At 49.6% G+C, this 26,047-nt stretch overlaps 2 protein-coding genes and 1 long non-coding RNA gene across 4 annotated transcripts in view; 1 reads left to right on the plus strand and 2 right to left on the minus strand.

Moving 5' to 3' along the window:
• The window catches only part of Znf335 (zinc finger protein 335), a 26,169-nt gene extending 24,179 nt beyond the window's left edge, over positions 1-1,990 (plus strand). For both annotated transcript variants that reach the window (XM_085832389.1, XM_021156731.3), the window contains one exon: positions 778-1,990. The gene's annotated coding sequence lies outside the window, so the exon portion shown is untranslated. The remainder of the gene's footprint in view (positions 1-777) is intronic.
• Positions 1-5,254, minus strand: part of Pcif1 (phosphorylated CTD interacting factor 1) — a 7,048-nt gene extending 1,794 nt beyond the window's left edge. Inside the window, exons 1-10 of the mRNA XM_021156733.3 lie at positions 5,080-5,254; positions 4,870-4,994; positions 3,821-3,958; positions 3,514-3,641; positions 3,252-3,406; positions 2,670-2,817; positions 2,504-2,587; positions 2,153-2,252; positions 825-987; positions 106-278 (exon numbers count right to left, since the gene is read on the minus strand). Coding sequence (XP_021012392.2) covers positions 106-278; positions 825-987; positions 2,153-2,252; positions 2,504-2,587; positions 2,670-2,817; positions 3,252-3,406; positions 3,514-3,641; positions 3,821-3,958; positions 4,870-4,994; positions 5,080-5,254 — 1,389 coding nt within the window. The remainder of the gene's footprint in view (positions 1-105; positions 279-824; positions 988-2,152; positions 2,253-2,503; positions 2,588-2,669; positions 2,818-3,251; positions 3,407-3,513; positions 3,642-3,820; positions 3,959-4,869; positions 4,995-5,079) is intronic.
• Positions 5,255-5,568: 314 nt separating this feature from the next.
• LOC147005733 (uncharacterized) lies at positions 5,569-9,818 on the minus strand. Its single transcript, XR_015045766.1, has 2 exons — positions 9,603-9,818; positions 5,569-6,503 (listed from the first exon to the last, which is right to left on the minus strand). It is a non-coding gene; the product is annotated as an uncharacterized LOC147005733 (long non-coding RNA).
• Positions 9,819-26,047: the final 16,229 nt, after the last annotated feature.

Consider the following 26,047-nt stretch of genomic DNA (forward strand, 5'->3'; position numbering starts at 1 on the left):
GAAGGGATGCAGTAGTGATGTCATGTCCAGATCACTGACTGGCCAGCTGATGAGGGTTCCGGCAGGGATGATCCCAAGCCTCCCCTCCCCCCCCCCCATTCTCACCAGTTTGCTGAAGTAGCTGCGGCTGACCTTGACCATCTCCCCCTTATAGCGGATGCAGACCACACTGTTCTCCACGTGCATCTCCACACTAGGCATGGGGGGTGCGGACACGGCCAGACGTACTGGGTAGCAGTACACCAGGCGGGGCTCCAGCTCTGAGGCCTCCACTTCCTCTGTGGACAGGGAGGACGATGAAAGACTGTCCACAGTAGACAGTCTCCAGCACCCTTGTGCAGTGCTTAGGAGAAGAGACTCAAACAGTTTGCAGAACAAAGAAAACATCACCGTTAAAAAGCGCCACCAGGCATTAACTGGTGGCCTGTATCAACACACGGCGCTGTGAAGTAGCCTCCTTTTGCAATGCCTTAGGCCTGCCAGACAAATGAGAACTATGAAAACGGGGGCCTTGTCTGGGCAGTTGTTAGCTAGCGTAGGGATCCTTCGGGCCTGTGCAGCCTATGTGCTGTGTATGAACACTTGGGTCTGGGGTAACAGGTTAAGGGAACCACTGGGATCCAGGTGTGCTTGACTGGCCTAGGCTTTTGTCAGCTCCATTTCCCAGGGGAGCACGGACCCCCCAGAGGCAGGCAGAGGACACAGCAGGTCCTACCCAATGCTACTTCAAGAATCAGGTCCCCCCGTCAGTCCAGGTGCTGCCTTGTGTTCTTTCAGGGCCCAGGACACAGCAGGCGACACCGTTTGCTCTCCATCGCCCCTACCTGGGATGTTGTTTTCCTTGAGGACGGCAAGGTGCTTCTCTCGGATCCGTTTAACATATTCCAGGGAGATGTGGTAGATCTTGCTGCAGATGCCTTCCACAGAGTCCTTGGCTGCAGCAGAGACATGGGGCCCACACTGCCTCCGAAGGTGCTCCAGGCGGTCCTGAAGAAAAGCCCTCATCAGGACACTGATGGCCAAAGGGCCTCTGATGGCGGGGCTGGCAGTGGACCTTGTGGGGCTACTGAGTCCCAGACACCCCAGCTGGGAAAGTGGTTCTACTGTCTACTAGCCATGCTGCTTGGACAGATCCCTTGGCTTCTCAATCTTGCTCCTATCAAGGTAATTCAGACTAGCAAATAGGAAATCCTGAGTAGTCACCATCATCTCCCTCATTCACCAAGCCAGTCACGTGAGCAGTCTACTGGATGGCTGCAGTTTCTGTTGCTGCTACACTGGCAGAACCCAAGATGATTGGTGGAGAAAGAGGCAGGCCAGGCAAGCGCCAGCTCACAGCACTGGCTATGGACTGGGAGGGCTGCCACATCCCAGGGAGCATGGCTGGGGCATACTTCAAAGGCTGTGCTTTTAGGTACTTAGAGAGATCCCCCGACCCTGTGTTGCGCGATCGCAGTGTGACAGTGAGTGGACCTATCTCAGTCAATAAGTGTCAGGTACACTTATGATGTGATCTGTGACACTTGTCTCTTGTGAAACAGTCCTGAGAAAAGAACCCAGTGCAAGCTGAAGACCGTTGAGTGACAGACATAGGCCAGAGACCACGGTGGCTGAGGATACACTGAGCAGGGTCGATCTGAAGGTGGTTTTGTAATATTTATTGGTGTATGTATATGAGTGTTTACTGTCATTCATTTTTATATGCCACAGAAGCCAGAAGGGGGCATCACATCCCTTGTAATGGGAGTTAACGGTCTTAAGCCCCAAGTAGGTGCTGGAATTGAAGCCCAATCCATTGGGAGAGCAGCCAGCTCTTAACTGCTGAGCCATCTCTCCAGCCCCCTAAAGGTAGTTCTAATTGTAATATGAACACGCACAAGGAAAGGCAGATCTCTTCTCAAAGATCTACCGAGGTGACATGTTGGTCACTCATCAGGTTGAGGGCAGCATCTGTATGTATCTGAGCTTCAGATTACAGAAGCAATGGTAATGGAATTGTTCTCTGGGCGAAACCATGGGCCTTAATCATCTCTGTAGTCATGATTCTGAGGACTAATGGGCACCCAAGTCTGCCATACTACACAACAGGCTGTTGTGGAAGCCAGCCTGACAAGCAGTGCCTGTCAGTGACCTCTCCCTAGGGCCCTCTCACCATGTAATCCTCCTTGGAGGCCGAGTGCTCTTTCCGCAGCCAGCTGAAGGTGTCCTCCACGTTCCATTTGACCACTTTTCTGCTGTCAGGGGACGCACTCCTGCAGGTTGCGAGCAGGAGAAAGCTGTGGTTCTTGGGGCCCAGCTTTTAGGTGTCTTGCTGCTCCCCTCCTCCTGCCTCACTGCCACCTCAGGCACTAGCCTCTGCGCTTACCTCCCATCTGTCTTTGGTAACACTGGCAAACCTGCATGAGCATTAGCCAGATGACAGCGTGTGTGTTTCATGTACACATGCGCAAACACACACATTCCCACCCACCATTTTCATTGTGTGAGGCAGAAAAAGCCAAACCTGGACTCAATGAGCCGCCTGGCAGCTTCTGCGTATTTAAAGAGCAGGCGTTTGGCTTCCTCCCGGAACTTGATTCGGGATAACCTGATTTAGAAAATAGGCAAGTTAGAGCCCTACGACAAGTGACTTGGTACAAGGATCAAGCAGCTGGGCTGTGGAGCTGTACCTGATGGGAATGTCATTCATAATTTCACGAAACATGGATGGAGACACAACTGGTTCACAGTTGCTTGGCAACAGAGGATCACATCCTTTGTCCACCACTTTGCGCTCTAGCATCCAGCGGTTGAAAGATTCCCGGGGCGGCTCAATGCCTGTGGGACAAGAGAGCTGGCTGTGAAGGCCCTGGAGTAGTCAGCAGAGCCCACGAAGACAGAAAAGGCACAGACAGTACTTGGTGGCTTCCAGGTGCTTCCTTCCTAGACTTCACTTTCCCAGACTATAGTCAGAGAATCGGGAGTACTTTATTCTTTCAATAGGGTCTGGTGACCCTATTCCACACTAGTCTGGAATTCAAAATCCTGCCTGAGCCTCGTGAGCTGGGAGGTGTGGGCTCCAAGAATGCTCTAAGAGTTTTGGTCCCTAGTTTTTAGGTGTGGCAATTACAGACAGGTTGAGCAACACCTCAGCACGACAGAGCTGGGACCCTAACAGGTCTGTTTTCCCACCACACACACTGAGGACCACCAGGCCCCCTTCCCACACAAGCCCAAGTGGTAAAGCCTAGAAGAGGCTGCAGAGCCCTCACCCTCTCGCTGCTGGCACAGTTCCCGGTAGTGCTGGCGGAGCTTCAAGATGAGCTGCGAGCGGAGCAGCTCAACATCAGGGTGTGGGGGCAGGACCTCTGAAGGACCCCTGTGCTTGATGACAGCATTGGTCTGGATGTCCAGGTCCCAGTACACCCTAGGGCACAGACAGGAGTTATGTGAAGGCCCACCACCACACCACACATGGGACAGACTGCCCATCAACAATGGAGGAGGTATCCAAGCTAACCAGCAGGGACTCACTCAGTGGGTCGGAGGAGAGCTGCCTGTTTATCTTCAGAGGATGAACCCCAAATCTTCAGTGTTGGGGTTCCTGGGATGCTAGGGGAACTGGGCACTGACTGGCTTGTGGGTGTCACAGGGATTTCAATCTGAAGGAAAAGAATCCAAAAGGCATCCATCTAGTCAGAAGAATCAGCAGCCAGGCCCAGCTTCATGCCCAGCAGCTGCACTTGGGCATCCCTCCTGATACAGCCCTTGCAGGGACCTGCTACCCACATGTCCAAGGTAACCACTTATCAGCCAGGTCCTGGGAGCCCCACATACTCACCTTGGGCTTCTTTACTCCGTTGCCACTTGGCTGCTCCTCTGAGAGCTGTCGCTTTCTGGACTTGTTCTCTACTGGGGGCGTTTCCACCAAGCTTGAGTCTTGGGGCAGTGGGGTTGCATTCAGCCCCAGAGGGTCTGACTACAGGAGGGAAAACAGCAGAAATGTAAGCAGGACGGTGGCTCTGTCAGACTCCCGTGCCCTCCGCAAGGAAGCCAGAGGCCTGAATGCAGATGAAGAACCCTGTGTGGACCCCACCCCTGCCTGCTACCTAAAACTGCAGGTAGCCAGGGATGACTCCCTCACCTTCTGAAAGGCCTTGTTAGTAACCCTACCTCACCACTGACATTATGACACAAGTCAGTGCTATGATGGCTAACATCAGCTTGGTGCTTTAAGAACAAAACTCTAATCAGGAACCAAGAGAAGTCAGAAAGTCAGGGCTTTGCACGGATCTCCTTTAGTGACATTAAGAAGCTCTGCCCATGGCCTCTGCCTGTAAGCAGCCATGTGGCTTTGACCCAGTTACTTTGAACTTGTGTCTTCTGCAGAATGGGGAGGCCCTGTTCCAGCTGAGGTGGCCACCTGACAGCTGTGGTAATACTCCTAGAACATCCTTTCCCACGTGGCCTTACTTTAAACCCTGATCCTCAGAGGAACTCTTCCTTCTTCCCCAGATCAGGATTCCCCAAGGAGGTTCAAAACCATTTTTTTGTTGTTGTTGTTGTTTTGTTTTTCGAGACAGGATTTCTCTGTATAGCCCTGGTTGTCCTGGAACTCACTCTGTAGACCAGGCTGGCCTCGAACTCAGAAATCCGCCTGCCTCTGCCTCCCAAGTGCTGGGATTAAAGGTGTGTACCATGCCTGGCTCAGTACCACAACTGGAAACCTACTGTCTGCCACAGAACAAGCCTATCATAGAGACAGGGAGTGAGCAAGTCAGTCTTGCTGATACTCCTCTCATTGGCACCGTGTTCGGCATTCAGAATGCTACACTAATAATCTGATCATTTGTCAGGTTTGTGGAAGGCTTGCCCAAAGCTGCCACTCACAAGCACGTCGTGCTGACCCAACACGGGCATCTCCCACAGAGACTGGTTGGTGAATCGGTTGAAGTAGTAGGGACGGCTCTCCCTCCGGCTCCAGCACTTCTCCCAGCCTGCATGTACCAGCTCCTCTGCAAACAAGAGCACATCCCAGACAGTCAGGGCTGCGCACAGCACCCCTGCTATCCTGCCAGCCCCCACCACTCCCTCCAGTACCTGGGAGGTCCTGTACCAGGCGAACTGGCTTTGGAGAACAGGGCTGGCTCTGATTGGAGGTGCCTGGAGAGTGACTTAGAAGGGAGGCTTCTTCCCGGGGGCTGCCGTGATTCTCATTGGCCATCTCAGCACCCACACGGGACCTGCCACACAGGACCAAGAGTATCAGCTCCATCCCACCCACCAGTTATAACCTAGGGCTCTGGTGACTTATCTAGAGATTGAGAAATCCACCACTCTTGCCCTGGACAGACAGCTGGTGCCACGGGTGCACAGAGATTAATATTTTCCCCTCAATTGTAAGATAGAGCGCCCAATGGCTATACCCTCCAAATTGCCTCGCTTGTCCTTGGGCTCACGTCCTCCAGGAAGCTGCCTTTTACTGCCCCCCAACCCCTGCCCAGGTTTGAAGGGCAAAGCTCTTCTAGTGCCATGAAAAATGCATTGTAGTGCTAGATGGCTAGCCCTACAGTGGAACTGTCTCAGATTGGGTCCAGGCCATTGCTCTCCAGAGTAATTGCTCTACTAATCCTGCAGACATTTACAAACCACCAAAGCAGCCAAGAGGAGGAGGCATTCCTCCTTCAAGGACCAGTGCCTTCTCTTGGGGAGATAGTTTTGCTGGTCCCACTAGGTAAAGTCTCAGTGGCCCAGCGCAGTTGAGAAGGAAGCACAGACTCTAAATGCCTGCAGTTTGTCGCTGAAGGAAGCAGTGCAGCTGAGGAGCACTATCTGGTTCAGTCCTTCAGAAGCCCCAGACAGACATGGACTCGATTCACGCCAGCAAGCAAGGAAGCCAGTTTCTGCAGGTTTATATTCTCTACTACTCCCCAACAAAGCACAGCCAGCACAGGCCCCAAGGCCAGGCGCTTCCCAGTCTGGATCTATTGCACCCGGGGACCACCTGAGGTCAGACTGGGTGGGGAGTTTGTTGTTTTTAGTATGTTACAAAATCCACAAGAGACCCTCCCCGACAGTAAGACCGCAAAGGCTGATTCAAAGATTTTCTTTGCGTGCTGCTGATTAAAAGCCCTGACTGGTTGTTAACGACATCATAGGAATCATTGAACATTTATTTTATTATACACTCAAAGATGCCTGTTAATTTGGTGAAGAAAATCAAATAGATACTTTATCTGTACAGTTTGGCAGATAAAAATCACAGGGGCAGCAGGACACGTGACACAAGGGCCTTGATTACGGAAAGGTTCGCAATGGCTTCTCGAGGGGCTGAGCCCGCGGGTTTTCTCTCACCCTCTGGGGGCTGCAACACTAGCATCAGAGTTTTCTCCTCTGGCTGGACTGAACCCACTTCAAGGGGTCCCACAGAAGAGGGGGGAGGCCCACAGGAAGTCGTAGCACAGGTGGGTAGGCTGGTCAGCACTGCAGTTGACAGGGACCCAGGGGACTCCGTGAATCAGCAGCTGGAGAGCAAATAGAAGAAAGAGTCATTGGCCTGTGAAGCCAGGCAGGGACAACAGCAGAGGGACAAAGACACACTGTGAGGGTCTAGAGGCTCAATGAATCAAAGTTGTTCTCATGTTCTCTGAGTTCAAGATAGCCTGGTCTATAGAGTGTGACCCTGTCTAAATATGCTGAGACAGACCACACACACACACTTTTTTTTTTTTTTTGGGGGGGGGGGCGATTCTTTGGTTTAGTTTGGTTTTCTGAGATAGGGTTTCTCTGTGTAGCTCTGGCTGTCCTGTAGACCAGGCTGGCCTCGAACTCAGAGATTCACCTGTCTCTGCCTCCAGAGTGCTAAGATCAAAAGTGTATGGCAACATCCTCTGGCTTTTTAAAAAACAAAACAAAAACAACAAGGCCCCTTGGTATTGCAAACTTTATATGCCCCAGTACAGGGGAATGCCAGGGCCAAGAAGTGGGGGTGGGCAGGTAGGGGGGAAAGGCGGGGGGGGGGGCATAAGGAACTTTCGGGTTAGCATTTAAAATGTATATAAAGAAAATATCTAATAAACAAACAAACATAAAAAAAAACAAGTATTTGAGCGTCCTCCTGCGTTCCTAGGCCCTGAACCTGGTTCATCTACAGACCTCTAAACTTGGTGTAATGCGCTTTCCTATCACCTTGAAGTTGGTGGGTTTGGTTTTGTAGTGCTAGGGATGGAACTCGGAGTCTTTGTACATGACAGGTAAGTGTTCTTTCACGGGCTATATCACCAGCCCTTGGTTAAGACCATTATGTATAGATTGACAAATATATATGAGGTACTAGGTACTTCTTCATGCTAGATAAATGTTCTACCACTGAGCCAGACCTATAACTTTTGAGCAGGGTCTTAAAAAATGGACAAGATTGTCCTTGAACTTAATCCGTAGTTCAAGAAGGCCTTAAATATTTGAATATATGATCCTCCTGCTTTGGTCTCAGGGATTAGCTAAGATTACAGCCTGCCCCACCTGGACCACAGGACTTGCTTTACTGGTTATCAAGGCCAGATCTGAGAGTGCTAAGTAGCAAAGGTTTCAGTAAGCAACTCCGCCTGCAAGCCTGGAATTGACTTTTTCTTTTTCTTTTCTTTTTTTTTCTCTCTTTCTGTTCTTGGGTTGAGATGAGGACTCAAATTGGTAGCTGAATATGACCCCAAATCCCAACCTGTCCTCTTCGACCTCCCAAGTGTTAGGATTACAGGTGAAAGCCACCGTGATCAGCTCTCTTTCTGAACTAGCCCTGCCTTTGTTGCCTAGATCAGTCTTCAACCACTGGGCTCAAGAGATTCTTCCGTTTCAGCCATCCCGTTAGGTGGAATAAAGACACATGCCAATGGGAATCATGTTTTCATTTTGCACAACAGAGCCCTGATACATTGCCAATCAAAGTGTCTGTAAACCAAAGCAAAGGGCGCAAAGCGAACGTAAGGAAAGTCGGGGCACTATCTCAAGCCACCCACAACTAGGAAAAGACACACTTCTTTGGCTGTCTTGAAATAAATAAAAATAAAAACATGCAAACACGTATAACACATCTTGTCCACCTTTATTGAAAATTTTGTGTCCCCAAAAATGTGAAGGATGCACCTGGTAGGTGCAGTTGTTAGAGAAGGCAGAAGCAGCCCGGCCCCGTGCCACCTAAACAGGACACTACAGCAATCCCAAACCAGCTGAGCCCGCGACACCTGTTAGCAGTTAGAAGCGGGAGGGGTAGAACTACCAAAGAATTTGTAACGTTAGGGCAGGGTCTCACAGAGCTGAGACTGGCTTTAAACTCCTAATGATCCTGCCGGCATCTCCAAGTGTTAAAGATTATCGCCCTCGGTCATCCTATCCTGCCTTGGTCATCCATCCATCTCTTAAATGCTAGAATTTCAGATCTGTGCCTTCACCCTCGACAGGATTTTATTTTTAAACGCACCCCGGGTGGGACTGGGAGACAAGATGACAAACTTTTGCACTTTACACAGCTTGAAAATGTTAACTTAGAACTTGTTAAGTGCTGGTAATAAAGCTACTTAGTACACTGACTGCCCGGCATATGTGAAACCTAGGGTTATATACCCAGTACCACATACACACACATTAGAGCCAGGTGTAGTGACAGACGACTTTAATCCCAGCACTAAAGACGCAGGGTTTCTGTGAGTTCGAGGGCAGCCTGGTCCACATAGTGAGTTACAGGATAGTCAGGGCTACACAGAGAGACCCTGTCTTTTAAAAATAAGATATACTCGCGTAGATAGGTGCAGTAGTCTCTGGCCAAAACGCCAGCTCTGAAGTTAGCCAGACCCAAGTTCAAGGCCGTGCTGCCGTCCTGACATCTACGTCAGAACCATCAGACCCCTGCACCGTAGTCTAACGTTCTATGGACTCTCGCTGCTGCTCCCATTACGTGACTGTTTTCACTTAGCCTGTGCCTTCCAGACCCCCACGCATACCAAAGTCGGAGAAGCGCAGCGTAGTCTAGAGACAAACAACTGTATCTGCGCAACCAGCGGAACTCGGGCGAGAAAAGGCATCCGATTCCGGGATTGGAGGAACATGGGGCGGGAGCACGTACCAGAGTACCAATCATTAACGCCGCGGCTCTGGTGGGCGGAGCCACGGGGGCTTGCTAAGCGCGCAAGCGCACAGACGGGAACCCTTCCCACTCCCCCGCCCCCAGCGCGCTCCCGCTTGCCCCTCCCGCAAGCCCAGCGGGGGCGGGAAGTCTGGCGCGCGCGCGCCGGCCCATCGCCCGGGCTCCGCCCCCCGCCCTGCCGCGCGCTCCCGCCCCCGGGCTGAGGCGACTCAGAGTCGGAGCCCGACACAAAGGCGGTGGCGACGGCGGCAGCGGCAGCAGCGAAGGGACCCTAGAGGCCGCTCCGCCCGGGCTTTCCGGGCCCACTGCACTCACCCCAGCCCGCAGCCCTGCTGCCCACCCGCGGCTCTAAGATGGCGGCGACGAAAGAGACCGGGCGAGCGGCAGCCCGGAGCGGGAAGCGCCGGAGGGGCCTCCGCCGTCCTGCTTCGGACTCCCGGACCCAGGCGCGGCACGCAGCGGGACCGTGGCTTCCTGGGGCTCTTACCTGCCCGAAGCGGACTCGAGGGGATGCGGCCACACGTTCTGCTCGACCGCCCGTTTTGCCGCCTCCGCCTCGCCCTCCCCAGCGCCGCTGCCGCCATCTTGTGTCCCGGGCCGGGACTCCGCGCTGCGCATGCGTCGGTACCGCCTCTGAAGGACCTCGCCACGGCCGCGCCGCCATCTTGAGTGTGGCAATGTTGACTGGCTCCCCGGACCTTGATGGCTTTCGCCCCCGCCCCCCGTCCCCAACTCCCCATTTTCCCGTTCATCCCGGTTGTCCCTTGTGGTCCTGAGGATGGGGAAAAACAGCTTTGCTATTCTTGAAACGTAGGTGGGAAGGAAGGAATATCGCACACCCCTGCCTCAGTTTCCCTGCCGAACGCACTCGCAGGGGCTGAAGATCTAGGGCACTTGAGGGGGCACGAAGCTGGTCTAGAGTCTTCTAGGGGCTCTGGCCCAGTTGCCGACATAGGCGGAGTGGTGACGTAGGCCCTGCACGTTGGGTCCTGGCCTGCACAGTGCTCGGCCGCTTCCAGCTGGTGCTGTCCTCGGGGCCTCTGTCCTCTAAGGGTCCTGGAATGTTAACTCTCTCTGCCTAGAGGCCAGGTGACGACGACGTGCAAATCGAACCTTTGCGCGTTAGCAACCTGCTCACAAATTGCTCTTGAATAGTCGTAGCTTTTGGAGGAGTGCAGGTCCGGTAGATGGGGCTTTGGGCAGTTGTAAAGTTGTGAAGGCTGCACACAGCTTAGTGGGAGACGCTTCTGCAAGGGTCCGTCCGCAAGGCTCCCTTCCGGAATTAGGCTCCTAGCTCCACCCACTTGTGGCCTCCTAAGGAAGCGGTTGCCCAGTTAAGGTAACTTGAAAGGAGGACAAGTTTGCCACCTGCTGCTGGACTAGCGTAGCAGATGGCCCCGCTGGTCAGCCTCGGCTGCCAGTAACTTGGAGCTGGAATGTTGGGAGGTCAGGAAAAATGGTCAACAATATAAACTAGTAAGAGTTGGAGGAGGATCTTGTCTAGTCTGCCCTCAGACACCTGACCTTCGACCCCAGATGTGTCCATCTTGGGGATTTTTTGTTCTTTTTTTTTTTGTTTTTTGATAGTTCTGCTATATAACCCTGGCAGACCAGGAACTCAGCAGTCTGTCTGCCTCCTCGGTGCTGAAATTAAAAGCATACACCATCATGCATCTCGAATCTTGGGAGACTGATAAAGGGTCACTAGTTTGAGAGGTCAGCAGGGCTACAAGATACTTGCCTTAAAAAGGAAAGTTTTAACTCGGGAGGCAGAGGCAGGCAGATTTCTGAGTTCGAGGCCAGTCTGGTCTACAGAGTGAGTTCCAGGACAGCTAGGGCTACACAGAGAAACCCTGTCTCGAAAAACCAAGAAAAAAAAAAAAAAAAGGAAAGGTTAAAAGGGGCGTTGGTTAAGGGTGTAACTCAGTGTTTCCCCTAACCTCTGACCCTGTTCCCGTTCTGGTTTTTGGTTTGGTTTGGTTTGGGTTTTAAGCTAGCCAGGTGTGATAGTTCCTTTACCCCCAGGACTCCTAGCTCCATAGGGAGTTCCAGACCTGATCTTTCTCAAACAAACGCAGATGGAGTCAAGAGTGTGCACACCTGAGACCCCCAACAGCACTGGAAAGGCAGAAGCAGGAGGAGGCTAAGTTGTAAGTCAGCCTGGCCTACACAATGTAGTGGAACTCTCCAGCAAAAGCAGAGCAGTACACAAGAGCTGGACATGGTGGTCCTTGTCTCTAGGTCCAGAGACTAGGGAAGCTGAAGGAGGAGCCTGGGTAACAGAAATGCCATCTGAAGAAGGAAAGACAAGCCTGCCTGCAGAAAGTCATTGCATCAACTACATAAAGTGGAGGATGGTGGCACTAAGGCCACTTTACCAACTCACCAAGCAGAAGCTCCTACAGGTGGTAGTCTACCTTTGTAACAGTCGCTCCCTGCTTTTACAGCCTTGCTACCTGACACTGAGCCATTCTAAGACCAGCTTGATCTATCCAGCAAGATGCTGTCTGCCTCTGCCCTCCTGAACCCCCTTTGTGTATTCCTGGGTTGTCACTAATTTCCCCAAGCTTTACATAATTCACCCTTCAGGTCCAGGAAGCCTTCCTGACTTCCACCTTCCAACTCATCCTCCCACTTCTGTATTCTCATGTTTTGAGCTTACAGGATTTGTCCACTTCCTTTGCCTGTCCTGTACAGGACTTCTTCCGAGCCAAACCTACCATGTTCAAGATTTTTTTTTTTTAAAGATTTATTTACTATTGTACATAAGTACTCTGTAGCTGATTTCAGATGCAACAGAAGAGGGCGTCAGATCTCATTACCGGTGGTTGTGAGCCACCATGGTGGGATTTGAATTCACAACCTTTGGAGGAGCAGTCAGTGCTCTTAGCCATCTCACCAGCCCCATGTTCAAGATTCTTAGTCCACCAACTTGTGAAAGATCATAGCTAGGGCTGTTATTACTTACCTTCGGTCACAGGTGTAGGGAGGATCTCAGGACCTGTTAACCCAGTATCCAGCCAGCCACGGAACCCTGCCCTAATTGCATGTAGTCTTAAGCTTGTTGGGAATAAACTGCCTGGGGTCAGATTTTCTGGGGAAAGGATGAAGGAGGCACTCCACATATATAGCCTTCCGGGAGCTATCTTTTGATGCAGAGCTTGCCTTTGGCTATAACTCTTCACCAATCTTTATGCCTAATTAAATGCATTGCTGCCCAGGAGAAATCTGTGGTGGAATTCTACCTTAGGGTGCTGTTGGAACATCAGGAGTGGGGGTAACCATTGTATACATCTTTCTCAGGAGCAATTTAGCAACAGCCACTAGAGTCCTTAAGGATGAGTAGGGCTTACTTTCCTATCCACCTGGTCCATGCCCAACCCCGTGACTACTTGTTTGATGACCAGAGACAGACCACAGTGTAAAAAGCTGAGTGACTGGTTTAGGCATCCTGGTTTCTATTCCTTCTCTGGCTTCTTCTGCAAGGAAAACATGAAAGTGGTGTCTTTGGGAAAGCCAAGCAAAGCATGAGCTGCATGCTAAGGCCCTGTGGTTGGCTTAATATTCTGTTCTGTGTACCCCCACTCCCTGACTTAAGGTGCTGGGGGACAAGCCTAGGAACCCATATATTCCTGACAAAAAGGCCCTCAGACAATAAGACCGGCTTCAGAATAGTCAATTTGGGGATAATGGTTATTTTTCTCTGCATTTGGTTCCCAGCACACCCTCACAAACACCTGGCTTCTGCACTCTACACAAAGAACTAAATCTTTTAAAAAGTCAATTTTGGGCCGGGTGTGGTGGCGCACGCCTTTAATCCCAGCACTCGGGAGGCAGAGGCAGGCGGATTTCTGAGTTCGAGGCCAGCCTGGTCTACAAAGTGAGTTCCAGGACAGCCAGGACTATACAGAGAAACCCTGTCTCGAAAAAAAAAAAAAAGTCAATTTTGGGGGGCTGGGGAGATGGCTCAGGGGGTAAGAGCACTGACTACTCTTCCAGAGGTCCTGAGTTCAAGTCCCAGCAACTACATGGTGCTCACAACCACCCATAATGAGATCTGACGCCCTCTTCTAGTGAGTCTGAAGACAGCTACAATGTACTTATGTATAATAATAAATCTGGGCTGGAGCGAGGAGGGACTGGGTGAGCAGAGATACTAAAAATTAATTTCCAACAACCACATGAAGACTTATAGCCATCTGTACAGCTACAGTGTACTCATATACATAAAATAAATCTTTTTTAAAAAGTAAATTTTGGTTTTATGGTAAAGACCAGGTCTGTGAACCCAGCACACAGGAAGGAGGATCAGGAGTTCAAGGCCAGTCTATGCCCCATAGCACTTTCAAGAGCATTTTGGTCTAAATGAAACCCTGTCTCAAGATCAGTGAAATGGACCAACTCCTAAAAGCAGCTTCTAGAACCTTAGAGCTGCTGTTGTAGCATATGCCTTCAATCCCAGCATTAGCTTATACATGGTGCACATACATACTTGCAGGCAAAAGATCCTCACAAAAAAATGTTAAAACTCTCCAAAAGGCCAGGTGTGGGGGCACACACCTATGATCCACGTGCTCCTCAGAGGCAAAGGCCAGCAGATCTGAGTTCCTGCCTGGCCAGGGCTGCACAGCAAGACATTGTGAAGGTAAAAGGTGACCAGAAAAGGGGATCAAATCCCCTGGAATTAGAGTTACAGGTAGCTGTGAACCGCTTTGTATGTAGTGGAACTTGAACCTGGGCCCTCTGGAAAGCAGCATGTGATTTTAGCTGTTGAGTCGCTGAGGTTTTCTTTTTTGTTTTTGTGAGACAGTCTCTCTACATAGCCTCTGGCTTCACTTTGTAAATCAGACGGCTTCAAACACACACACAGGGCAGGTGAGATGGCTCAGCAGATAAAACAGCTTGTTGCACAAGACTCAGGACCTGAGTTCAATTCCCAGAGCCCGTAGAAAGATGGAAGGAGAGGACTGACTTGACAAAACTGTCTTCTGACCCCTGTACATAGACTGGACCCACACATGCATTGTACAGGAAAATAAAACAATTTGTATGAAAAAAAGCCGTACTCGCTCAGGTCCATGCATTTCAGTCTTGTTGAGTCTTGTTCTCTGTCACTACAGCAAGAACTCCTGAGAGGGAACAAGCTCTCACCCTGCCTCCCAGGTCCTGGCAATGGTGGGAGGGAGGCACCAGCAGGATCCTGGAATGGCTGCAGCTGCCCTGGGACCCCGTTCTGTGGTTTCAATTACACTTAAGGCAGTTTCCAAAGCAAGTGGAGGGCAGGCTTCTGCCCTGGAGTGAGGTTACCAAAGGGAGTGGCTCCCTGGCCATTTGGGGATCACATGAGAGAAACCCTTTTAGCCAAGAATAGACCAGGGAAAGGCGTGTCTCCTTGGGTCTTCCTGGCCCCTGTGTGATGTGGTGGGAGGGTCCCTTCCATTTCTTCCTTTGGCTAGGCAGGCTGTGTGTTGACCTTGTACTCAGGCCTTGGTAAGAAGCAATAAATAAGACAGGCTTTGTGTTCAGGGAGCCCCCACAGAGCTGTGGGGGAAGCAGGTTCACAAACAATCCCTCTGTGCTGGGAGATAAGACTGCAAGGGGAGACCAGGCCAGTGAGGGTGCCAAGGAGCCTTGTGAGGAGATGGCAATGGAGATGCTTTCCAGGTAACCAAGGAAAGGGGAAAGTTTGTGATGGGGCTGGGAGGGATGGCGGGGGATGGGGAGCCTGGAAAACAGGCTGCTCTTAGCACAGGCCTTACCAGGGCCTTGATTTGCAATGCTGTTCCAGGTTCGTGGAGGATACAGGCAGCAATCCTCCACCTCCACTGGATCCCTTAGAGTACCCATTTCTCTACTGCAGTCAATAGCCAACATGTTTACACCCAGAGAGGCTGAGCCTGCAGAGTTAAATTCCAGACATCTCCAAACGAGGACACCCAGTGACAGCTAGGAGCTCCTGAAACTCTAAGCTCATAAAAAACTACGTCCTAAGGACACTTAAGTTTGTTGACAGAGGCTTTCTTTGTGTAGTCCTGGCTGTCCTGGAACTCGCTCTGTAGACCAGGCTGGCCACGAATTGACAGAGATCCCCCTGCCTCTGCCTCCTGAGTGGTGGGGTTTAAAGGTGTTTGTCATCAGCATCTGGCTCTTAAGCTGCTTTTTAAAGAAACATGACTTACACACCAACATTCATTTGTTTCCAACACATCTGTATTTCCGGGCTTTTGAGGACCCCACTTGAGGTTTAATTAAGAAGACATTTGAAGCCGGGCGTGGTGGCGCACGCCTTTAATCCCAGCACTCGGGAGGCAGAGGCAGGCGGATTTCTGAGTTCGAGGCCAGCCTGGTCTACAAAGTGAGTGCCAGGACAGCCAGGGCTACACAGAGAAACCCTGTCCCGAAAAACCAAAAAAAAAAAAAGAAGACATTTGAGCCGGGCTGGTGGTGCATGCCTTTAATCCCAGCACTTGGGAGGCAGAGGCAGGCAGATTTCTGAGTTCAAGGCCAGCCTGGTCTACAGAGTGAGTTCCAGGACAGCCAGGGCTACACAGAGAAACCCTGTCTCAGAAAAACAAAACAAGACAAAAAACAAAAAAGCAAAAACAAGACATTTGTGGGCTGGAGAGATGGCTCAGTGGTTAGGAGTACCCGACTGCTCTTCCGAAGGTCCTGAGTTCAAATCCCAGCAACCACATGGTGGCTCACAACCATCGCGTAATGAGGTCTGATGCCCTCTTCTGGTGTATTTGAAGACAGCTACAGTGTATTTATATTATAATAATTATAATTATAATAAATAATTAATAATAATAATAAATCTTTTTTAAAAAGAAGACATTTAGCCGGGCGTGGTGGCGCACGCCTTTAATCCCAGCACTCGGGAGGCAGAGGCAGGCGGATTTCTGAGTTCGAGGCCAGCCTGGTCTACAAAGTGAGTTCCAGGACAGCCAGGGCTATACAGAAAAACCCTGTCTCGAAAAACCAAAAAAAAAAAAAAAAAAAAAAAAAAAAGAAGACATTTGTATAGTATTGGTCTTTTGCTGGGGCAGTCTCTCAGCTAGGTTCTAACTTGTCGTGACTTACCTGCCATTGCATCTTTCCACGTGGTTCTCACTGCTTGCTTCCGGGTGCCTCCCTCCTACCTGCTGCATCTCTGCCTATCCAGAAGTTCTGCCCATGCTTCCTGCCCCAGTGTTAGCCACTGGCTCTTTCTTATACAAAAAGCATCACTTTGGCATCTGTACAGTTATCTGTTCCAAACACACAAACATCAAGTGCTTTCCGAAAGTCAGCATTATACAACCATAACAATTCACTTTTGTGTGTTTGTGTTCATGTGTGTGCACATGGTGTGCAAAGGCCAGAGGGCAACCTCCCGGGTCAGCATGCCTCAGCTACTCAGCTTCTGTCTTTTGTTTTTTGTTTTGTTTTGTTTTTTTCCTGTCACAAGGTCCCTCACTGGCCTGGAGCTTAGCATTTAGATTGGGCTAGTAGCCAGTGAGCCTCAGGGGTCCACCTGTCTCTGGCTGCTCAAGGCTGGAAGGCTGGGATTACAGATGTGTTCTAGGGATGGAATGTGTACCTTTATGGGAAGACCCATGATGGACCCATCTCTCCAGATCCCCAGGATGTGTGTGTGTGTGTGTGTGTGTGTGTGTGTGTGTGTGTGTGTGGTACATTGCACACCTCCCCCATGCTCCCTTGTCTAACCCAGAATCCCTCTCTTAAGGAGGCAGATTCAATTGCACTTCCTCCCCTTGCCCTTCGTGACCGTCTTGTCCGCTTACTTTCATGTCACACAAATATGTTTTTATGTAGCCGTATAAAATGTAGACCAGGCTGGCCTTTACCTTACTCCCTCTGTTCCTCAAGAGCTAGATTAGATGCTTACCCTCCACATAACTAAGAGAAAGCATATAATATTTGTCTCTGCTCACTATCTCTAGTTTTGTCCACTTTCTTGCAAACATGGCTTCAAGACATTCTATCATTCTATCATTTATCATGATGTAAAAGTAATTTTTATTCGCCTGATGTACTTGTGGTCTCCAAGGTTTACTGCCTCCATTTGCTAACCTAGGCCTAGTCCTGGAAGCTTCTAGCCTTTGTATCCTCTGTACAATCTTATCTAGGCCTAGACTGTTTTCAGCCTCTGAGACTTACTGCTGAATAAGCTAACCCTTTCATTCTTTCTGAGCTCTGGCTGGCTGCTGACTGATTCAACCTGGTTTTTTTCTCATTGCCTCCCTCTCCTGAATTTCTCTGCTTGGCCTCATACTATCTTTGGCAATGTATTCTAATCTTCTGGGTTCTCTCTCTTTCTTTTTTTATAAGACTGGAGGGGTTTTTTTTTTTTGTTTTGTTTTGTTTTGTTTTGTTTTTTTTGAGACAGGGTTTCTCTGTGTAGCCCTGGCTGTCCTGGAACTCACTTTGTAGGACCAGGCTGGCCTCGAACTCAGAAATCCGCCTGCCTCTGCCTCCCAAGTGCTGGGATTAAAGGCGTGCACCACCACGCCCGGCTTGGAGGGTTTTTTTTAATGTGTATTTATTTATGTTTATGAGTGCTCTGCTGAATATACATCCACTTGCCTGAAGAGGGCGTCAGATCCCATTACAGATGGTTGTGAGCCGCCTTGTGGTTGCTGGGAATTGAACTCAGGACCTCTGGAAGAGCAGCCAGTGCTCTTAACCACTGAGCCATCTCTCCAGCCCAAGTTTGTTCTCACCTAAAACTCTCTGTAAAACTATCCGGGTAGAACTGCTTCCTCCTCCCTTGGTCTTTGCTACTCTTGAAGAGGACCTGGGTTCAGCTCCCAGCACCCACATGGTGGCTAACGGCCATCCATAACTGCAGTGTCCCCTTCTGGCCCCTCAGGCTCCAGGTACATATATGGTGTACATAAATAACTGTAGGCAAAACACTCATACATATAAAATAAAATAATCTGGAGAGAGAAAAAGAAGAGGAGAGTATACGAAGGGGTTGGGATTTAACTTGTAGAGTCCTGTTCTGTTTTTAATATTTTTTTAAGATTTATCTATTTTACTTATATGAGTACACTGTAGCTTTCTTCAGACACACAGGAAAAGGACATCAGATCCCATTACAGATGGTCGTGAGCCACCATATGGTGGCTGGGAATTGAACTCAGGACCTCTGGAAGAGTAGTCAGTGCTCTTAACCACTGAGCCATTTTTCCAGCCCAGTTGTAGAGTATTTGTCCAGCAAGCATGAGGCCTTACGGTTAATCCTCAGCCCCAGGAGCTGGGGTGCAGAAGCAGGCTGAGCAGGCAGGAGAGCAAGACAGAAGAAAAGCAGGGCTCCTCCTATCGTTCCTGTCTTCAGCTCCTGCGGGGCTTCCCTCACTAATGGATAGCTTTTGTCCATGCTGTCTGTCACAACAGAAAAGCAAGCTAGGACAAGACAGTCTTGGCATCTGTCAACAGAAGAATGGATGGAGAGAACGGGAAGCTTGTAGAGGAATTTTAATTCAGAACATGGCTGCTCTGGCTGCAATACAGGCATGCCTTTCATCCCTGGGGACAGAGGCAAGCAGATCTCTGAGTTCAAGGCCAGACTGGTGTAGAGCAAGTTTCAGGTAAAGAAAAGCGAAGGTCCAGGCATGGTGGTAAACACCTTTAATCCCAAACAGGAAGGTAAAGTTAGTTTGTAGACCGAAGAACCCATGTTTGAAAGTGATGTCTAACTGAGTGGGAGACAAAGTGACGAATCAGAGAGGGGGGGAGGGGGAGGGGGGAAAGGGGGAGGGGGGGAGGGAGAGAGATCTGACAGAATGGGATCTGAGAGGAAAGGGAAGCTACTGAAGGGAGCAGCAAAGACCCTCAGTGCCTGAATCATCTCTCCAGCCACAGCTTGCTTTTTTTATACAACCCAGGACCACCTACCCAGGGGTGGCACCGCCCACAGTCGGATGGATCCTCCTGTCTCAGTTAGCAATCCATAGACTGCCTGGCAGACATTCTCACAGGTCAGTCTGATGGCAGCAGTTCCTCCTGGAGGCTCCTTTCCCCAGAGACTCTAGTTCGAGCACAGTCCCCCAGCTCAGCTCTTGTGACTAGAGCTACACTAAAACTTGATATTTGGTCTCTCGGTGACATGCTGATTTGGGATCCTTAGGGCACATGCCAGAGAATGGCATCTCCGGGTCCTCTATTGAAGGGGACACTAGAGGTGTAAGACGGCAAAACAAACGGCAGAGAGGATGAAACCTTGGTAAGTCGACTTCACCAACTTGGATCCCACCCAGAGAATCTGACTCCAGGCAGTTTATTTCCAACAAGCTTAAGTACAGTATAATTTGGAGGAGAAAAAAAGGTTCCTGGCGTGATACAAACCCCGATGCACATGGACCATAATTATGTAGAAACTGGACTCAGGGGCTGGCGAGATGGCTCAGTGGTTAAGAGCGCCAACTGCTCTTCCAAAGGTCCAGAGTTCAAATCCCAGCAACCACATGGTGGCTCACAACCATCCATAACGAAATCTGATGCCCTATTCTGGAGTGTCTGAAGACAGCTACAGTGTACTTACATATAATAAATAAATTAAAAAAAAAAGAAACTGGACTCAGGGTACATGCTACTTCTTCCAAGAGCGTGGCTTTTAGAGATAGATAGGCTGCCTGTATTAGCTTACAGGCCTAAGGAAGGGGCCGGTCTGGTCTTGGTCATACAGATAGTGTAGAGGTTGTCTGGGCTGTTAGCCACCTATGGTCCTGACTGGGGGAGCTTGGGGGAGTTCCTGGCTGTACAGACAATGTAAGGCTCATTAGGGATTTCTGGCCCTGGTTATGGAAGCCCAGGGAGCCCCTGGCCGTAGGGCCATTTAGATTACTAAGCCACTTCCACTCCTGGTTGTAGGAGCTTCGTATGGCCTGGCCCGCCACATGATGCAGGTTACCAGGCTACGTATCACTTCCAATTCCCAGATTTCTGGATGTAGAAACAGGGTTTGCAACTTTTCCATTGAAAAGACAATCCTGCATACTTAACGTTGTTCCCAGTTTCTCTGGAAGTCTGTAGGTGCAAGGACCTTCCTACTGTATTTGAAACACTATGTAAAGGTTCTCTTTTGTCTGCCTGCCTATGTGTCCCTGCCCATGTGTGTGTGTGTGTGTGTGTGTACCCCTTGTTGCTGTTTCTTGAGACAGGATCTCACAATATTGCTCTGGCTGGCCTGAGACTTACTGTGTACACTAAGCTGGCCTCATACAGACATCTGCCTTGTCCCTGTCTCCTGAAGGCCCTTGAGGACCACCACAGGCATCTGACTTTGATTTTCTTATCCCCCTGCCTCAGCCACCCAAATGCCAGGAGTATACTACTATTCTGGATAGTTTTATGTAAATTTGACACAAGTTAGAGTCACCAGAAAAAGGGGAGCCCCAATTGAGAAAATGCCTCCATAAAATCCTACAGATATGGAGGGTGGGGGTGGCTCACACCTTAAATCCCAGCACTTGGGAGGCAGAAGCAATTGGATCTGTGAGTTCCAGGACAGCCAGGGCTACACAAAGAAACCCTTTCTCCAAAAGATGGGGGGGGGGGGGGGAATCCTGTAAAGTATTTTCTTTTCTTTTCTTTTTTTGGTTTTTCAAGACAGGGTTTCTCTGTGTAGCCCTGGCTGTCCTGGAACTCACTTTGTAGACCAGGCTGTCCTCGAACTCAGAAATCCACCTGCCTCTGCCTCCCAAGTGCTGGGATTAAAGGTGTGCACCACCATGCCCGGCTGGCATTTTCTTATTTAGTTGATTAATGTAAGAGAATCCAGCACCATTGTGGGTGATGCTACCCTGGACTGGTGGTTCTTGGTTCTGTAAAAAAGCAGGCTGAGCAAGCCGTGCAGAGCAAGCCAGTGAGCAGCAGGAAGCGGTGCCCCTCTATAGCCTCTGCTTCAGCTCCACCTCCCGTTTCAGTTCCTGTCCTGACTTCCTTTGAAGATGAAGTGTACTCTGAAAATATAAATAACGCCTTCCTCCCCAGTGAGCTTTTTGGTCATAGTATTTCCTCAGCAATAGAAACCCTAACTAAAGAACTACCAAGCTTCCTCATTTTCTTCCCCCTCACCTTTCTTTTTTTTGGGGTGGGATTGAGACAGGGTTTCTCTGTGTAGCCCTGACTGTCCTGGAACTCACTCTGTAGACCAGGCTGGCCTCAAACTCAGAAATTCGCCTGCCTCTGCCTCCCAAGTGCTGGGATTAAAGGAGTGTGCCACCACTGCTAACCCCGCCCCCCCCCCCCCCCCTGTTTTTTGGAAACACGGTCTCATGTAGACTGAGTGGAACTCAAGGCAATCCTTTGGCCTCAGCCTCCCCAGTGCTGAGGTTACAAGGTTACAAGTGCCAGCCACCCACAGTGAATTAAAAAAAAAAATGTAAAAGCCATTGAGATGGCAGGTCAAAGTGCCGGATGCACAAGCCTTATGAGTTGATTCAATCCCTGGAACAAAGGTAGAAGAGACTCCAAAGTCGTCCTCCAACCACCTTCACATGCATGACCCAGCATACATGGCACACACATAACACACCAAAGAACGATGTGGGGACTGATGCTGGATGACTAAGATGACTCAGTGGTTAAGAGCATGCACTGTCCTTTCTGGGGACAGATGTTTGGTTCGCAGCTCTCATGTTCGGAAACTCAACTGCCTGTAACTCCATGTCTAGGGGTGTCTGCTGCCCTCCTCTGGCCTCCACAGGCATTGCACTCACATGAGGCTATTCACACAAAAAAGAAATCTTTATAAAGAAAGAAAAGCTGCTCTATTACAAATTGTTTGGGATCATGGTTGGTCTAACCTCAGGCCTGAAGTTCTGCCTTGGGAGACAGTGAGAGAGTTTAACATGGCCAGTAGCCTCTCCCACACCAGGACCCAAAGGCACGCACTGCCGCTCCAGGGCAGCCTGGAGTGGGTTGGATCTAAAAGTAGAGATGTCTGCACAGCCAACTGAGATCCCAAGGGGGCACCTCCCATGACCATAGGGCTCTGCAGAGCCTCAGAAGGGATTAGGGAAGTATGACATTCCTGGCTGCAGACCAACTCCACATAACCCTGGAGAAATGCAAGAGACAGACGTGCCAGCAAGAAGCAGAAAAGAGCTTAGAGGCTCAGCAGGGAATTAGGCCAGGGCCCACACGGCCACTGCCACCACGCCACGGAATCTCCTCCCTTTGAGGGGTCACACATGGTGACATCCACCCATCCTTGAATTCAACAAATGTTTATGGAGTTAGTGTAAACAGGAGGACTAGCCTGGCTCAGAGTACACAGGAAGGCCCAGGCTGTAAAGGACCAAGAAAACAACTGGGTGTGGTGGCACATGCCCGCGACCCTAGTGGTTGGGAGGGGAAGGTGGGGGCAGGAGGAAGTTCAGAGTCATCTCCTTGAACACAGAGAGTTCAAGGTTAGTCTGGGTCAAATGAGACCAGCTCAAAAAAATAAAAAAAGGAAAAAAAAGAAATTAAGTAAACACAATGATGTAGATGGTAGATGTTGTGAGGGGATGTCACGTGAGAGTACAGCTCTGTATGGTAGGGGAAAGGCAGACAGAACCTGCGGCTGATCAAGCTTCTTGTGTGGTCCAAATAGTGACAGATTGATGGATTAAAGGAGAAGCTAAGTCCCTTAGAGACTCGAGTGTGTGAGTGTGTGAGTGTGTGTGTGTCTGTGTGTGGGTGTGTCTGTGAGTGTGTGAGTGTCTGTGTGTGTGTGTGAGTGTGTGTGTGTGAGCGTGTGTGACTGTGTGTCTGTGTGAGTGTGTGTCTGTGTGTGAGTGTGTGTGTGTCTGTGAGTGTGTGTGTCTGTGTGTGTGTCTGTGTGTGTCTGTGTGTGTCTGAGTGTGAGTGTGTGTGTGTGTGAGTGTGTGTGTCTGTGTATGAGTGTGTGTGTCTCTGTGTGTGTGTGTGTCTTAGTGTGTGTCTGTGAGTGTGTGTGTCTCTGTGTGTCTGTGAGTGTGTGTGTCTCTGTGTGTCGGTGAGTGTGTGTCTCTGTGTGTGTCTGTGAGTGTGTGTCTCTGTGTGTGTCTGTGTGTGAGTGTGTCTGTGAGTGTGTGAGTGTCTGTGTGTGAGTGTGTCTGTGTATGAGTGTGTGTGTGTCTCTGTTGTGTCTGTGAGTGTGTGTGTCTGTGTGTGAGTGTGAGTCTGTGTGTGTCTGTGTGTGTGTCTGTGAGTGTGTGTGTCTGTGTGTGTGTGTTTGTGAGTGTGTGAGTGTCTGTGTGAGTGTGTGTGTCTGTGTATGAGTGTGTGTGTCTGTGAGTGTGTGTCTCTGTGTGTGAGTGTGTGTCTGTGAGTGTGTGTCTCTGTGAGTGTGTGTGTCTCTGTGTGTGTGATTGTGTGTGTGTCTCTGTGTCTCTGTGTATGTGTCTGTGTGTGTCTTTGTGTCTCTGTGTATTTGTCTGTGAGTGTGTGAGTGTGTGTGTCTCTCTCTCTCTGTCTCTCTCTCTCTCTCTCTGTGCCTGTGTGTGTGTCTGTGTGTGGTTTCTACTCCCTCCCACCTTTTTTTTTTTTTTTTTTTTGAGGCAGCCTGGCTTTAAAGTTTTTGTGTTTAAAGATTTATTTATTTATTTAATGTATATGAGTACACTGTCACACTGTCTTCAGACACACTAGAAGAGGGCATCAGATCCCATTACAGGTGGTTGTGAGCCACCATGTGGTTGCTGGGAATTGAACTCAGGACCTCTGGAAGAGTCTAGTCCAGTTGTAGAGTGTTTGGAGAGAGAGAGAGAAAGAAAGAGGAAAACCCAGGCTGGCCCCCAAATTTACTAAGTAGCCAAGGATGACCTTGAACTCCCGATTCCCTTGTCTCCGTTCCCCTGGGACCATTTGCCACCATTCTCAGCTTCTCTTCCACTCTCTAAAAGAAAGTTTTGCTTGGTACAGAGAGACTAGGCTGTAGGGAGGGAGGTGAGGTCCAGCAGACTTCTGAGGTAGCTTGGCATCGCTGGGACTCACAGAGCAACGTCTTTCAGAAATACCTGGATGTGTGGATGTGGGCTTTACTTGGGTAAAGGAGGTTGTCATAATCTGAGATGGAGAAGAAAAAGTGTGGGGGGGAAATATTAAGAAAATGAACCTGCCAACTTTCTGGTGGGGCCAGCTGGCTTCCAGCACTCCTGCTGCCAGCAGCTCTCTCCAGCTAGCTCCCCCCCCTCCCGAAATGACTCCACCCCATGGTCAGCCATCACAACACCTACCCAGTAACCAACTAAATCAAAACTCTTTTTTTGTTTGTTTGTTTGTTTGTTTGTTTTTCGAGACAGGGTTTCTCTATATAACCTTGACTGTCCTGGAACTCACTTTGTAGACCAGGCTGGCCTCCAACTCAGAAATCCTCCTGCTTCTGCCTCCCAAGTGCTGGGATTAAAGGCGTGTGTCACCACCACTCAGCTAAATCAAAACTCTTTTTTTTAAAAAGATTTATTTACTTATTTTATGTATATGAGTACACTATAGCTGTACAGATGGTTGTGAGCCATCACGTGGTTGCTGGAAATTGAACTCAGGACCTCTGCTCACTCCAGCCTGGCTTGCTCCAGCATATATAAGTACACTGTTGCTATCTTCAGACACACCAGAAGAGGGCGTCAGATCTCATTACGGATGGTTGCGAGCCACCATGTGGTTGCTGGGATTTGAACTCAGAACCTTTGGAAGAGCAGTACCGTGCTCTTAACCACTAAGCCATTTCTCCAGCCCCCTAAATCAAAACTCTTAAAGCTTATAATTAACCAATCAGATTTATGTATCAATAAACTCTCAATTTACAAGATGCCAAGACAATAATTTCAGAACCAGTTGATAAGGATAAAAGCTTTATCCCAATTATTCTAACCTTATGATATCTAACCTTATGACATCATATCATAATGATATGCTATCATAACCTGTCACTAGTTAAGGCCATGTCCCTGTCTAATCACCCAATCACAGGCCTCCTGCTGCCTTAATGTAATTGGACAGGGAAAACCCTGTGGGTGGGGGCGGAGGGGGGAAGCAGAGTAGGGCGCTAGTCAGGTAGGGTGATCACAGCTTAGATCTACGTCAGTGGAGCGGGGAGGAGGGCTGGACGCTGTGAATTAGTTGGTGGTCCTTGTCAGATGAAGAAGCCCTAGTCTTCCAGCTCCAGAGATGTTAAAATTAGAAGATTCTGGAAATTCAAGAGTGCCTCTGCCGCCTCTTCCTGTGGTAGTGTGGGTATCTTATCTCCAGCTGGTGAAACCAGCCACCTAGACTGCCCTGCTATAGATGCCCCACCCACTTCCCCTAACCATTTTAGGCTGGAAAGTGTAATGAAGCCCAGAGAGTCAGGAGACCTAGGACCAGGGAGGGCAGGAGGGTGGAGGCTCTGAGTCAGTCAAGCTGAGAAAGAGGAAAAGGGAAAGGAATGAGGGCCACATAACATATCAGCTCCTAAAGAGCTTGATGGAAAAGCGTGAGGCCCTCGGGTTGGACCCAGAACACCTTTGAAAACACTGCGTAGGAGTAGTTAAAAAAAAAAATGCTTGTCCCAGGGAAGGGAGCACTACAGAAATCTACAAGCTTGCTCACAGTCTAGGCGGTGCATGGTGAGACCCTGGCCAAGTGAGAGACTGGCACCTGATATAGGAAACCTGAAGTTGACCCCTGGCTTCCATATGCACACTCACATATTTGCTCACTGTCTGTCTGTCTGTCTGTCTGGTTACCTCTGTCTCTCTCAATCGTATATATACATATATGTGTGTGTGTTTATGTATGATGTATGTATGTATGATGTATGGATGTATGTATGTATGATGTATGTATGTATGTATGTATGTATGTATGATGTATGTATGTATGTATACACATACCCAGAAGCCATTGTAGCTTCTGTTTATTTGCTTGGACCAGATATTTCCACCAGCTGTACTTGAGTCCTTCAGTCTGTTT

Source organism: Mus caroli, unplaced genomic scaffold (assembly GCF_978045245.1).
Source record: "Mus caroli unplaced genomic scaffold, Mus_caroli_1 scaffold_2, whole genome shotgun sequence".
NCBI classification, from domain to species: domain Eukaryota; kingdom Metazoa; phylum Chordata; class Mammalia; order Rodentia; family Muridae; genus Mus; species Mus caroli.